This window comes from Lissotriton vulgaris, chromosome 7, assembly GCF_964263255.1.
Source record: "Lissotriton vulgaris chromosome 7, aLisVul1.2, whole genome shotgun sequence".
In the NCBI taxonomy this organism is placed as follows: domain Eukaryota; kingdom Metazoa; phylum Chordata; class Amphibia; order Caudata; family Salamandridae; genus Lissotriton; species Lissotriton vulgaris.
The window spans coordinates 265,217,680-265,230,871 of record NC_141695.1 but is presented as its reverse complement, the minus strand read 5'-3'; the positions used below and the strand labels follow the sequence as shown (position 1 = coordinate 265,230,871).

The 13,192-nt window shown below is 40.1% G+C and overlaps 1 protein-coding gene across 1 annotated transcript in view; it reads right to left on the bottom strand.

Annotated features, from left to right (window-relative positions):
• LOC147701340 (mucin-6-like) overlaps positions 1 to 7,737 on the bottom strand; it is a 28,944-nt gene extending 21,207 nt beyond the window's left edge. The window contains exons 1-2 of the mRNA XM_086930047.1: positions 7,641 to 7,737; positions 2,513 to 2,570 (exon numbers count right to left, since the gene is read on the bottom strand). Coding sequence (XP_086786173.1) covers positions 2,513 to 2,552 — 40 coding nt within the window. The 5' untranslated portion in view covers positions 2,553 to 2,570; positions 7,641 to 7,737. The remainder of the gene's footprint in view (positions 1 to 2,512; positions 2,571 to 7,640) is intronic.
• Between the last annotated feature and the right edge of the window lie 5,455 nt (positions 7,738 to 13,192).

Below are 13,192 nucleotides of genomic sequence, written 5' to 3'. Positions count from 1 at the left end.
TTTGCAGGCAGACAGTGATACCATTGGAAAACTGTGCTTATTAGCCATTCCCTGGGTGCTAGTCCTGCTAGTGACATCATTGAACTGTTGCAATACTGTCACACACCCCTGCACTGCAGCAGGACAGTCTCCTGCTCCAACCCATAGGGGTTAACAATGTAGGCTTTCAAGCAGCCTACAACAGCTACTACACTTGTTTCAAGCACTTTGATGTGTTCTCCACATAAATAGCACCCTGTTGGGAGCACTCTTGACATTGAGGATATTGAGGTCACTTCAATAGCACCCAATAAGTTAAATCAATGAATGAATGAATCAATCAGAGTACTCAGAGAATCTCTCCCCTTCTCTGCGTTTCCCCTTACGTATTTGTGCTTATTATTTCTCTTCACCTTACAAGTAACTATGTTGCCATGCTCTAATAACTGTGTAACTTTTTTAACAATGTAACCTGTAACTATGATCTGATTCTCATGTAAAGCGCTCTGATACCTCTGGGTCTAGCCAGCACTGTATAAAACCTTTAAAATAAATTAAATAAATAAATAAATAAATAAATAAATAAATAAATAAATAAATAAATAAAGAATTCCAATAGAAGCCCAGGTTAGATGTCCTACACATCTAACCTGGGCCTCAATTGGAATTCTATAACGCATATTAGCAAGTCCATTATCGCCGTTTTAGCGGCAGGAATGGCAATAATTTTAACGTGGTTCTTGCTAATATGCCCCATCGTTTTTTGGAGTCGAGAGCACCAAAATGAATAGGGAGGGTGGAAACTATGTTGTAGGCAATTTAATGATATCCGTGCAATCCAGGGACTTCTTCCACTAACACACTATCCCATTAAATTTTTTTTCACCATAAAGCCATTATCACATTCAATGTAAGCAATCTCAGAACTGCTCCAAACCCTTCTGTATTAAAAGATTCACCCTTTTATCACTTCTGCCCCACACAACAGGACTCTCCACCCCAGCTGCTTAACTACAAGCAATTCTGAATCATGTACCTGAGTTGTTCCCTCTGTTTGATACTCTGTTGTAAGTACACCAGTATGCATAAGCTGCCAGTCACAATCTATAATGATGTGACTCACTGGAAATACCATAATGTCTGGTCTTACTGGGAATTTACAACATAATACTGAACTTCATAGTCTTAACCTGATCACATATCCTTCCAGACATTCAGAACTATGAGAACATATTTCCCATCAATAGGCTAACTGTATTTTGCTGTCAGTAACAAAAATGTATCCTCTACAAAGCCCTTTTCTATCCCATTATGGGGTCAACAAGGAAATTCTCATTTATCTTCAAAAGACATTCACTTTTTGCTCTCAAATTAGGACCATTCTCTCTTCGTCCCAGGTCTGCACATAGTTCTTAAAGTCAGACGGGCCTGTCTAAGAGAAGGATCCTGTTCTCATCTTTCCACTATACACAACTGGCCATCTCTTTGGATCAAGCTGTTGAAAACCTTAACTGAAAATGGTAACTAACCTAAGGTGGTTATTGCATATGTGCAAAGTGACATTGACTTTACCATTGTAAAAAAATATGAGACAATGTGAAAACTGTAAATTACAGAAAAAAATATATCCTCAATGAACTGGCTTGTCTCTGACATCACAACTTCTTTTCTACCCTAATCTGTAAACGTAGGCATAATTTCAATTATGCAAAATGTTTAGTTATTCTAAATTAAGCCCATTTAAGAGGTTGTGAGGCAGATGTATCATTGTAGCAGATAGCTAGTCCTTAATAGCTACTTTTAAAGAATCGCTATTAAAGAGCGATGTAGATAGGAATCACAAGAATTTTTGTGATTTCTACGCATTCCGTATTTGCCACTCACAAATTGCGAGTCGCAAATACGTTTCATTCCTATGGGCCAAGAGGAAGGAATGTGAATTCTGTGCGCAATGTGGGAGCAACCAATAGGTACTCGCAAATTGTGCACACAATTTCAAGGGTTCAAGGGTTCCTAAAGGACACCCTGTTGTACCCCTGAAATGTGCATGTGTGCACATGTGGTGCACAAACATTCCCTAAGGACATAGATGTGTGCCACAATGCACTTTGAAAAATGCCAAAAAGTGCATTTTTCAAGTAAATCGTAATTTGCGATTCCTTAAGGGAATGTCGCAAATAGCGATGGCTACAGGAATATCATTTAGGGAATCACAATTTGCGATTCCCTAAATGCATTTGCAATTTAGGTAGTAGTAAATAAATGCGATTATTCATATTCCGATTTCTTGACGCTTGATACATTTGAAAACGCATTTTTGCATTCGCAAACGGGCCGATTCTGTGAATCGGCCCATTTGCGATCGCAAAATGCATTGATTCATCTGGCCCTGTGTCCTTTGTTGATATTTTAGTTTTTACGCCCCTCTGACAACTCACGAGGAGCAAAGGATGGGAGTAAACATGCTCCAAATACTAATTGGTTCATTGACGTATTTCTCTAGGATCTGCCTGTCAATGTGGTGTTAACTCACCTGTTACCAGCACAAGGAGGAAACAACTTCTATTCGCCATTTTGAAAATCAAGCTGTCCTGCAAGAGAGAGAAGAAAGTTTAGGACGTTCGGTATGTTGGGGATTTTATTGTGTCGGTCACTTGATGTAGCTCACTATGCAGCTTTTCACTCATGATTGCAACTTCCCATCTCTCCCTTGACTCTCACTCTTGCAGTTTTAAAACAGATTGCGTTTAGTGCATTATTGTACTATAGTACTGGATGTGTATGCATCCTACTGTTCCAGCAATTTCTCTCCTCCAGGGGTGTCCTGTTTAGGTCTGGCTAGAGATAGCTTTAACCTTTTAGCTCCTCATATCATAAAATGTAAAAAAGTACAATAAGTACATGGAAAGTTTCTTTGAATCGTACCATTTCATGTGTTTTCCATGCGTGCCATTTATTGGTATCTATCTAGTCCATCCCATTTTGTGGATGATGAAATTGTACAATGTGTGTTCCCTTTCGGTTTTGGTGTTGTGGCTCAAGTACTCCTTTTGTAAGATTGCTGGAGTGACATGCTGGGCAGTTTGCAATTCGGAGACAGTGAGTGTTCTTTGATGTATTTCGTTTACTAACACTATGAAATGTGTATTTGCTTCTTCGTAGCTTTTTTGTTTCAGAAGATTGTGTGTGCTTTATTACAGGTAAACATATTGACAGTTTTTTCATTACATTGTAAAAATACGAATGACTTATTTAAACATTTAAATCAAGCATATTCCCTGCAATATATTGTTCCTCATGCCTTATAAGTGTTCTACTTAAAACACAGTATTCATCTTCTGATTCCTATGGAAACCAGGGCTTTTTTTAAGTGCCCCTTCCCCACTGCTTGCCACAAGATTGACTGGTTGTATGACAGAACCACACATGTGATTATATTCATGCCTTAACAACGCTGTCTTTACCACAACTTCATCCTTACCACACATGCCTTTACCAAGCATGCCTTTACAAGTAATTTAGTTATAAAGGTATGACTTGTACAGGCATATGTGTGATAAGGAGTAAACCCTAGCCCCCGCTCGAGCCCTATAACCCCTTACCTAGGCCTAAAAATGACCCAGGTCCCCGCCCTAAAAACCCCAACCCCCTCCCTGGGCCCTGAAACCAGCCTTCAGTCCTAAAACCGAAACCAAACTCAACCCTATATGCGCCCCAGATCCCTGCCCTGAGTGCTATAAACCAGCCCCCAGCCCTACTAATGACCACGACCCCAGCCTTAAAAAACACACCAGCGTCCCCCCAACCCTGGGCCCTAAAACCAGCCCTAACACAAGTCACGACACAAGTCCCCCGCATCGATCCATGAAACGCAGCCCCCGGCCGAATCACCAAGCCACTTCCCGATCCTTCCTGTTCCTTCCATTTGCAGGAATTAATTGGAGGTAGTCCTTCCAAGTCTCCAACACCTCCTACCCCCTGCCTAACGCTCTAAATCTAGAGCAATGACTGTCTTTACCACTCATATGAGTTTTCTAGGCAAATGTGTTATGAATGCAAGGATGGTAATACTTGTGTGATAATGGAACTCGTGGTTCCCTCCACGCTGTAAATGCTGTTTCCCATCCTAACTACTAGCTGCTGTTTTTCTGACTCTGATTGTGCCATGGGCTCGGCTAACCAGACCCTGAGCCTGTGATCTGATTAAAAGTACATGGTAATTATGTATTAATGCATTTTGTACTTACAACCTACCTGTACTTCTATAGTATACAGTAGGGCATGTAGGTATAGAGGCCCAGCACATGCAATGTACTTAAGTCTGCCCTGCTGTGTAGCCTTCTGTCATTTTAAAGGCAGCCTTACTTTGCAGGCTGCTTTAAATAATTACATTATGTGCAAATTAGAGTTTAGAATTAAAGGTACTATGCAAGTCTTAAACTACCTTATTTTTACACATACATTATTCCAAAGGTCTCCCCTAGGTGTCCCAGGGATGGGGTGCCTTATAAGTATAAGCACATACATTATAATAGATATTTTATATGCCATTTGAACCATTGTAGCGCAATGGCTCCATCAGCTGACATGGGAATAATTTAATGAAGTGTAACTATTGATAGAAGTGAGCTAAAACAAAGGTCAAAGTATGGAAATTATATTATAAATCCAAAAACTTGCCAAGGTTTAGATTTATTATAACTATCACAGAAAAGAAGTTATAGAACTTGCTTTTCTGTTGTGCTAAAATCCAACCTTCCAATAACTTCCCCTGATTGATCAGCCTTGGGCAGGCTGAGCCAAACTGCTCTGATGAGAAGTGAAGTGGCCTGCATAGAGAGAAAGGACATTTTGTGGTAGGATATTTGCAAGCTGCAGAGCAAAAGGCAGGAAGGGGGCCGGGTAGCCAAACTGGTTGTCTTGGAGGGAATGACATGGCCAAAGCACAGGTTCACCCCACATCCTGCACCCCCAGACAGGTAGTAATTGAATTTGCAGCGGGACTAGAAGGGGAATGTCAGGGAAACTTAGCCATGTCAGTAGGTTCGCTTAGCCAGATCCTAACCTTCAGCAGAGAGTTTATCCATCTTGGATTTTGAAAGAATAGTGCTTTCTGGGACCAGAATGTGCCACACTTTGGATGAAGATGTCATACATCTGAGTGTCACCCTGTACCCCATTGGTCAGGGGTTCCCCCTGCTTGTCATCTAAGATCACTGGATGAATATGGGAGAGCTGCCCAGCAACTGAGATCCCTGTCTGAAACTGCAAGAAGAAGAAGGGCTGCCGTGCTAGAACCCTGGCCTGCACTAAGTTGACTGCACTCTGAATGACAGCACCTCCTGCGCACTTTGGGAACTACAGCCATAAGTACTTTGCATTGCTTTAAAAAGAGACCGAGTAGACTCTCTGAAAGCAACAGGATAAGAGCTCCACGTGCATCATCTCCAGCAAGGAGAACTCAGCTGACCACCTTCAGCAAGACTTTCAAGCATTTGACCTGGGGCATTGAAAAGTGTTGTAGGCCCTTTGGAATCCCAAAGTCCTTCTGGAAGTAGATCCATATGTTTAGAGAACTTTGGAGAATTTTGGGCAAAAAGAAAGAGTTAAGCCGCTGACGTTGAACCATGACCCAGCCTGGATTTCAGCTCCATCCCACTCAAAGCTCCAGGAGCGCAAGGCTTCGAGGATTTCACTGAGCCCTTGCACTGAGCCAAGCCGCTGACGTCAACTTGAGCCTGACTGGCTCTCCAGAGAAAAAACTCCAAAAAAGTGACTAAAGTCAGAAGGTAAAAACTTGAGCGGGGCCTACCGCTTATTGTATCTGACCCGAACTCCGTCGCGGTTGGTCTGAAACTTTGACTTTGCCCGGGTCTAGCGAGACAAGATGTGCAAAGTTGGCACTTTCAGCTTTTAGGCACTAGGAAGTGTTTATTGTTTAAACATTCATATCTCCGGTTCCCTACATTGGTCATTTTAATCATAAACATATTTCCTATTGTTATAAATTGAGGTTGGATTTTTGTTGTGTGTGTCTTACTTATTTAATGTATTGGTGCTTTTAAATGCTTTACAAAACTGACTCCTAAGTTAAACTAGCCTGCTCGTAGCCAGCTACCAAGGGTCGAGCAACAGAATGATTTATTGAGACTTTGACTGGACCTTATATTATGATTGTGGCCTTATTACTAGTGGTAGATAGTTACTTACCCCTACTAATAAACCACATTCCAACAATTCATTTTTGTAATATCCTTCTGTTGGTGATCAACGTAACTTTTTTTCTGGCAGGGGAGGCATGGATGGAGCATGGTTGTTCGTGCGCTTCCACCCATGGATTTAATGTAATTCCTGATTCACTAATGTTTGTACAGCTGGAATTGCATGAAATCAGTGCACCTACCACAGAGAGACATAATGAGGAAAATATGTTTATGTCTTCTGATTTTTTCCTTTTTTAAATGCATGATGCATCAAGCATGGAAAGAGGAATATGCTTCTTTGGAATGTTTTTGTGCAGGAAGGTATAACTGCCTGAAGATAAACAGTTCTGCCCATAATGCCAGCCCTCTTGCAGCATGGAGAAAGGTTGTCTGTACTAGTGCTAGCCAGTCACAAGTTTGCCTGCGCTGGGATATAGATGAATAGCATCAAATATATTTCCCATTTACGAAAGACAGTGCAGCAACTTGCCTTGCTGCACTGTGTTGTGTGAATTCTTAGTAACCCCCCCTCTATGACTTTAAAGGTAAGAGGGAACTTTTAATTGAGAGATGATTTTCCAATGTAACATGGATGAAGAAAGTAGTGGTGATAGTATAAAGCAGCTGGAAGATGAAGTCAGGTAGAAATAAAAGAGGTGGACTGCAGTGGTGTGGTAAAACAAGATTAGACAATGCATCTCATTAAGTGAAACTTACAAGTATGTTTGGATTAAAATGTGTTATGAAATTTAGAATCCTAGATTTTGGAAAGAATGAGAAGGAAGGTCACTTATATTTAACTGCTAAGATTGCTCTGGCCAAGTCTTCTGAAATATGAGTAGGTGAAGAGTGAGAAAACGTGGATGAAGTAAATACTGCAAGAGAAGGCAATAAAGCTGATACAGATGTGGAGTGGAGAGAAGACGGTTGTGAGAGAACTTTGGGAAGAGACAAACACAGCATAGTCAGTAAAGAAAGATAAAGGTGATTGAGATTTGCAGGGTGAATATAGTTGGGGAGTATAAACTACCCTGCAGGAGAAGATGCCTGGATAATTATGAATAAAGCAGTCTGGCGAAGAAAGATATGTAAGTGGTTGAAGGTAGTAGTGAGGAGACACAGAAGAAATGGTGAAGATATAGCAGATGGATAAGGAGCATGATGAGAGATGCATGTAGAGGAGACATGGAACATGAAGACTTGGCATTGAGGAAAGGAAATGATCTTGGAGTTTTAAAAAGACAGCTGAAGAAACTAGAAGGCGAATCAAATGGAAGTATTGACATGGAGTTTTAAGGGGAAGCTAAAATAAGGCAGAAGCGGGAAAACATTTGTGGTGAAATCATTCAAGTTGTAGGCATGTTGCTTCATTTTGTCCTGAAAGTGAGAAACAAATGTGTACAATTGATAAAACCTTCCATCTTTATAGCAGTAAAAGTATTATGAAAGGAAACCTACCTGCTCTCAGTTGTGTGGCACAAATATGCTCCTTCGCCGCTCTTCTGGGATTGAGCACTCTTCCAAAGCGCTGGGCTTTAAATACCACTTAATGCACCTGGGGCATGATGAGAGTACTTCATATTCATGGCTCACAGGGTGTGATAAAATGTTCTCACGCTAAGATAGAGGGAGGCACCCATTTGTTGTTTTTATTAATTTACCCAGCTCTGAGTCACTGAGCCTGCTGCTCATATTTTATCTTTCTTATTCCCTTGCTCCCTCACATATCTTTCTTCTCCAGTGAAAGAATTAGGAAATGTCTGTTTACAAGGAACATTGTAAACAAACATTTGCAGTTCAATGGGGCTCACATTAGTGAGATTAGGAGCTATTGTTGCTGTAAATGATAATGATGTTAGCAATGTGTTTTGTTTTTGAGTGTGGTGAATGTATGTGTTGTGGAGTTTATTTTTGTGGGTTGTATTGGAATTTTTAGTTTTGGAAATGTGTGGTGTGTATTTGTATAGTGGAATTATGTGGCATGGTGAATAGACCTGCAGCAAATAGAAAGGAAAAATTAGTGATATGTAGATTGTGTAGAAAGTGGTTATTGGATTTGGGACAGAGGAACAGAAATAGTGTGTGAAAAAGATAGAAAGACAGAGGGAGCAGGCCATAGACACATAAAGAGGGAGGTTTGTGTACTCAGAAGTCACCCTAAGAAGAGCAGGAGAATGTGGGTAAGAGGGATAAACACTTTTAAAAGTCATGGGATAGAAACTGTGCTTCAAGACCTGAAGTTAACCACATTAGAGAGGTGTGAATAGTGCATTAGAGAGATAGAAGGGCAATTGGAAAGGGAACCAAGTGGGGCTGAGAGATGGACTAGGGGACAGTGTGAGAAGGTACAGGAAGGTAGCATGTGTGAGCAGGCAATATACAGAGGAAACAGGTACTGGGAGGGAGGCATGAGAGGGGACATTGGCATTGTGAGATGAGAGTGGGTAGTGGGAGTGTAAGAGAGAAAGATGACAGGGGCAGTGGCTGTGTGGGGTAGAGATGCCAGTGTTAGTAGGAGTGCAGGGGAGAGATGTGTTGTATTGGAATTGTTTGTTGTGAAATTGTGTGGCGTGGAATTGTGTGGATAGAAATTACATTTTACTAAGTATATTGGAATTATGTACAGTGAGAATGTGTGTTTTGCAGGCAATTATACATAATTATGTGGAATGGTACTGTGTGTTGTGTAGTGGCATGTTGCATATTTAATTTATGTGTTGTGTTAAATTTTGTGGCATGATGAGAAAATATGCAGTGTGTATTGGACTTATGTGGTGTGTTGTTGAATTGTTTTGTGTATTTGTAATATGTGGTTTAGTGTGGAATTATGTGGTGTGTATTTGAGATGTGTAGAGTTGAATTCTGTGGTGTGGAATGTTATGGTGTTTAGTGCCATTAAGCTTATTTGAATTACATACCATGGTGTATAGTGCATTTATGTGTATTGCTGGTATGTGGCATAGAGTGCATTTATGTGGGGTGTATTTATGTTGTATTGAGTAGAGTGTAATCATGTGTAGTGTAATTATGTGGTGCTTAATGGTATTATGTGGAGTGTAATTATGTTGTGTGGTGCAGAATTGTGTGGCATTGCTTTGTGTGGTGTGGAATTATGTGGCAGAGTTTGCAGTCGTATTATGTGGCATAGTGTGGAGTAGAATCATACGGTGTGGAATTATGTGGCATGTTGTGCAGTGGAAATTGTTTATGTGGACTGTAATGTATATGTCTTGTATTTTCATGGATATATGTGCAGTATAAATCTGTTGTGTGAAATGTAGGTTGTAGTACAATTACGTGTAGTGTCATTATCTGGAGGTGAACTGTGTTGTGTGTAGTGCAATTATATGGTTTGTAGTGGTGTGAATATGTAGCAGAGTGTCAGAACCAAGAAATACTCTTCGTGCCCCACGCAATTCATTAAAAGACCAAGTGGCTGCACACCTACACCCCCTGCACCGTCTGAACTCCCGCGGTTGAATAGACCCAGAAAACCTTAACATATAGCCATGTACTGGGATTGGGTAGGCCAGAATGAAATCAGGAATACCAAGATGGGTTGGCTAACTGCAGAATTTGTTGATTTCAAAATGACTAGCTCACTGGAAGGGCACCTTGACCTACTACAGTTACTAACTGATAGAAAATTGCGCATTCAGTTTAGGCTTGGCACACTCCTTCTGAATTCACTTACAAACTCCTGGTCGTGCAACACAGCCCAATCTAAGTGTTGCCTAAACTGATCAGCTCCCAATGAATCAACCGCCCATGTTCTCTTTGCTTGCCAACCATATTCCCGCCCAAGTGGAAGATGGCTAACGCCTATTTGCAAGTAGCTAGGAACTAGAGAGCATGGTGCAGCCTTGCACATTCTTAAATCTGACGTAAGACCATTGTTTGCCTGTGCAGTCGCATTACTAGGCCAAAGTTGGGGAATCAGAAGAAAAACCTCAAGGCCAACTTTGACACTTCACTTATCAGTGATTTATTTTAGGTCCACCAAGCACCAAAGATTCACAGAAGTAATTTGAGACGAAAGTCTAACTTTGTGACTTTCGGTATTCACAAAGAGCATTTACGAGTTCTAAGGTTAGAATTTTGATCTAAATTTACACCCAAAGTCTAACTTAGACCAAAAGTCTAATTTTACTACTACTAAAGTTAGACTTTTGGGGCCAGATGTAGGTAATGAAGATTTACCGATTCTGAAATACCAAATTTTACCGAGTTGGTATTTTAGAATTGGTAAATGGGATGTAGGTATTTATTCAGTAAGTATTACTGAGTTGGTACGATTTGTTAAATACCGAATCGGTATTCACCTTCCCATTCATTCCTTTGGGCCTGGAGGCCCATAAGAGTGAATGTGAATTACTGAATCGGTAAATACCGATTCGGTAAAAGGGGGAACACATTGAAGGGTGGCAGGGTGTCACTTTGACACCCTGTTGCACATCCTGAATCGTGCTTGCGTGCACGTGTATGTCTGCCACATGGAACAGTTGAAAATGCACAGATTTGCATTTTCAAAGGCATTCGGGATTTAGCACCAACTTATAGTTGGTGGTAAATAACTAATCCTTAAAGCACATAAGCACTTTTAAATCTGCTTCCTACATGCCATTTACTGAATCGGTAAATAATGATTTGGAAAATACAGAATCGGTAAATACTGATTTGGTATTTACCGAATCATCACCTACATAGCAAATGGCTCAATACGGTCGGTAAGCCTGAAATTTACAGATTTTCGGGTTTACTGACCGGTAATTAGCCATCTATATCGGACCCTTGGTCTAAACTTAGATCAAAAGTCTAACTTTATTAGTAGTAAAGTGATACATTTGGTCTAAGTTAGACTTCGTCTCAATTTAGACCAAAATTCTAACTTTACAACTCGTCATGCCCTTTGTGAATACTGTAATTCGTAAAGTTAGACTTTCATCTCAGACTATCAGGCCCGGGACTCTGTATGTGCATATGGAAAGATTAGATAGCACAGTGGGTCCTACTGCCATGAATGCTACGACACCAGTGGCTTTGGTTGTTTTTACCTCCCCCAATCATTTGTGATGCTTTTAACTTGTATAGTTTTGATATGGTCTACATTTCTTGTAAAAGATCTTCATGAACTGACTTACGATTTCTAAAGAAATTATTTTACGTAACTATGTAAATAATGTATTTACTGTCCTTTGCACGTTCACGGTTCGGAGACTGAAATAAAGTTTTAAATGAATGAATATTGTGTGTTGCCCAAAATAAAGGGACATACACCAAATCAAATCTCTAGAACCCCTAAAACATTTGCAGCATGAGTGGAGGAGAAGAGCACATGGACAAGAGCCCACATTATGTTCCTGGCATTCGTCAATTTCTATGGACAACACAACCCTCACCAACATTGCAGGCACAAGGACACATTTTTTTTTTTAAACATGAGGACATAATAAGGGCTTTACCCTGAACCCAATAATGTTGAGCTGAAGCCGAAACTCAAACCTGGCTCCCCCAGTCCAAGGTCAGCAGCTGTAGCCATTATATCACCAGCTCTCCTCTCTTTGCATGTAGCTATAAAGCAGTTTTCAAATGTTCACAAAGTATCACACAAAACATAATAAAATGAATAGGAGGAAGAATAGGGAGTAACACTATTTAAATCAACCCTTCAGTCTGTTGCTGTAGCTGCTGTCCAATCAATATAACAGTTGGTTTCAAACAACCCCTTGGTTCTGGCAGGTAGACTTAGATGGTTCAATATAACACTGTGTTTGTTACACGGGTGGCTTTGTTCGAAAAAAGCCCTAAAATAGGGCATCAGGTAAAGCTAACACACAAGCCAAAAGTGTTTTTCTTGCATAATATATCCTCGGTAAAGCGAACACAAAGCCAAAAGTGTTTTTCTTGTGTAATATATCCTCACGGAAGGCACAGAAATGGGCGTATTTTGACTTTGTGTCTCTATATGACATCACAGTTACGCTGCTTATTACCTTGTAGTATGAAAACAATAAGCTTGAAATCCAGCAAAAGGCCCATAACATACCGTTAATTAGTTATGCAAGGGAGATGTTATTAATTTGTGTGACACTGTCATTTAATGTATGAAAATGAAGAGTAGTTCACACTTGAGGTTTAAGCATTTATAGGTATATTTCATTAACTTCTTCACTGCTAACCCCCCTCCCCCCCGAACCCAGAGCAAAGCCTTTTTCTGGCTATTTGGGGTAGTTTGTGCTTAGGTCCTGTAACGTTTTGTCCACATAAGGTATCAACATCAAATGTGTGCCCTTTTTTTCTAACACGCTGATGATTTGAAAGGTACCCAGAGTTTGTAGATTCACCTGGAGGGAACTCAGAAATTAGCCAAAATACAGCAACATTTAGTTGTTTTTTTTAATAGGGACAAATTGCAGATGAATAAAGTGTCTAGTTTTTCCCTGCAAATGGCATCAAGAAAGAGTTTGTGCTGCTGAAATTACCACCTTCTCAGGTTTCAGGAACAGGCATACTTTTGTCAGAACATCTACATTTTCTATACAGTTTTTGCATTTTACTAGGCCATAGCCTATTTTTCCTATTTTTTTGTGCTTTCAACTTCCTTTCAGTTAGTGGTAGAAATGGGTATGCAAATAAAATGGATCCTGGAAAGCTATACATTTCTGAAAAATAGACACAATTCTGAATTCAGCAAGGTGTCAATTGTATAGGTCCTTCAAGGATTTTTTTATAGAAACTAACAGTTAAAAATAGAAAATATTGAAATTGAGTTTTAAAAAACCCAACCATTTATGTCAACGTTTTCACCTATAACTTCTTTCAAATATGACAGAATCTTTAAAGCAATATGCTGTTACATCTGCTGAATCCTTCCGGTTGTGGTGATATATAGGACTTTTAGGTTCAACAAGAACCCGTGGAACCGAGAGCCAATAACATAGCTGCGTCATGCATTGGCTTTTCATTGTGTAGCAGGTGTATCACATATAATTTCGTAAAATATAAAGTGT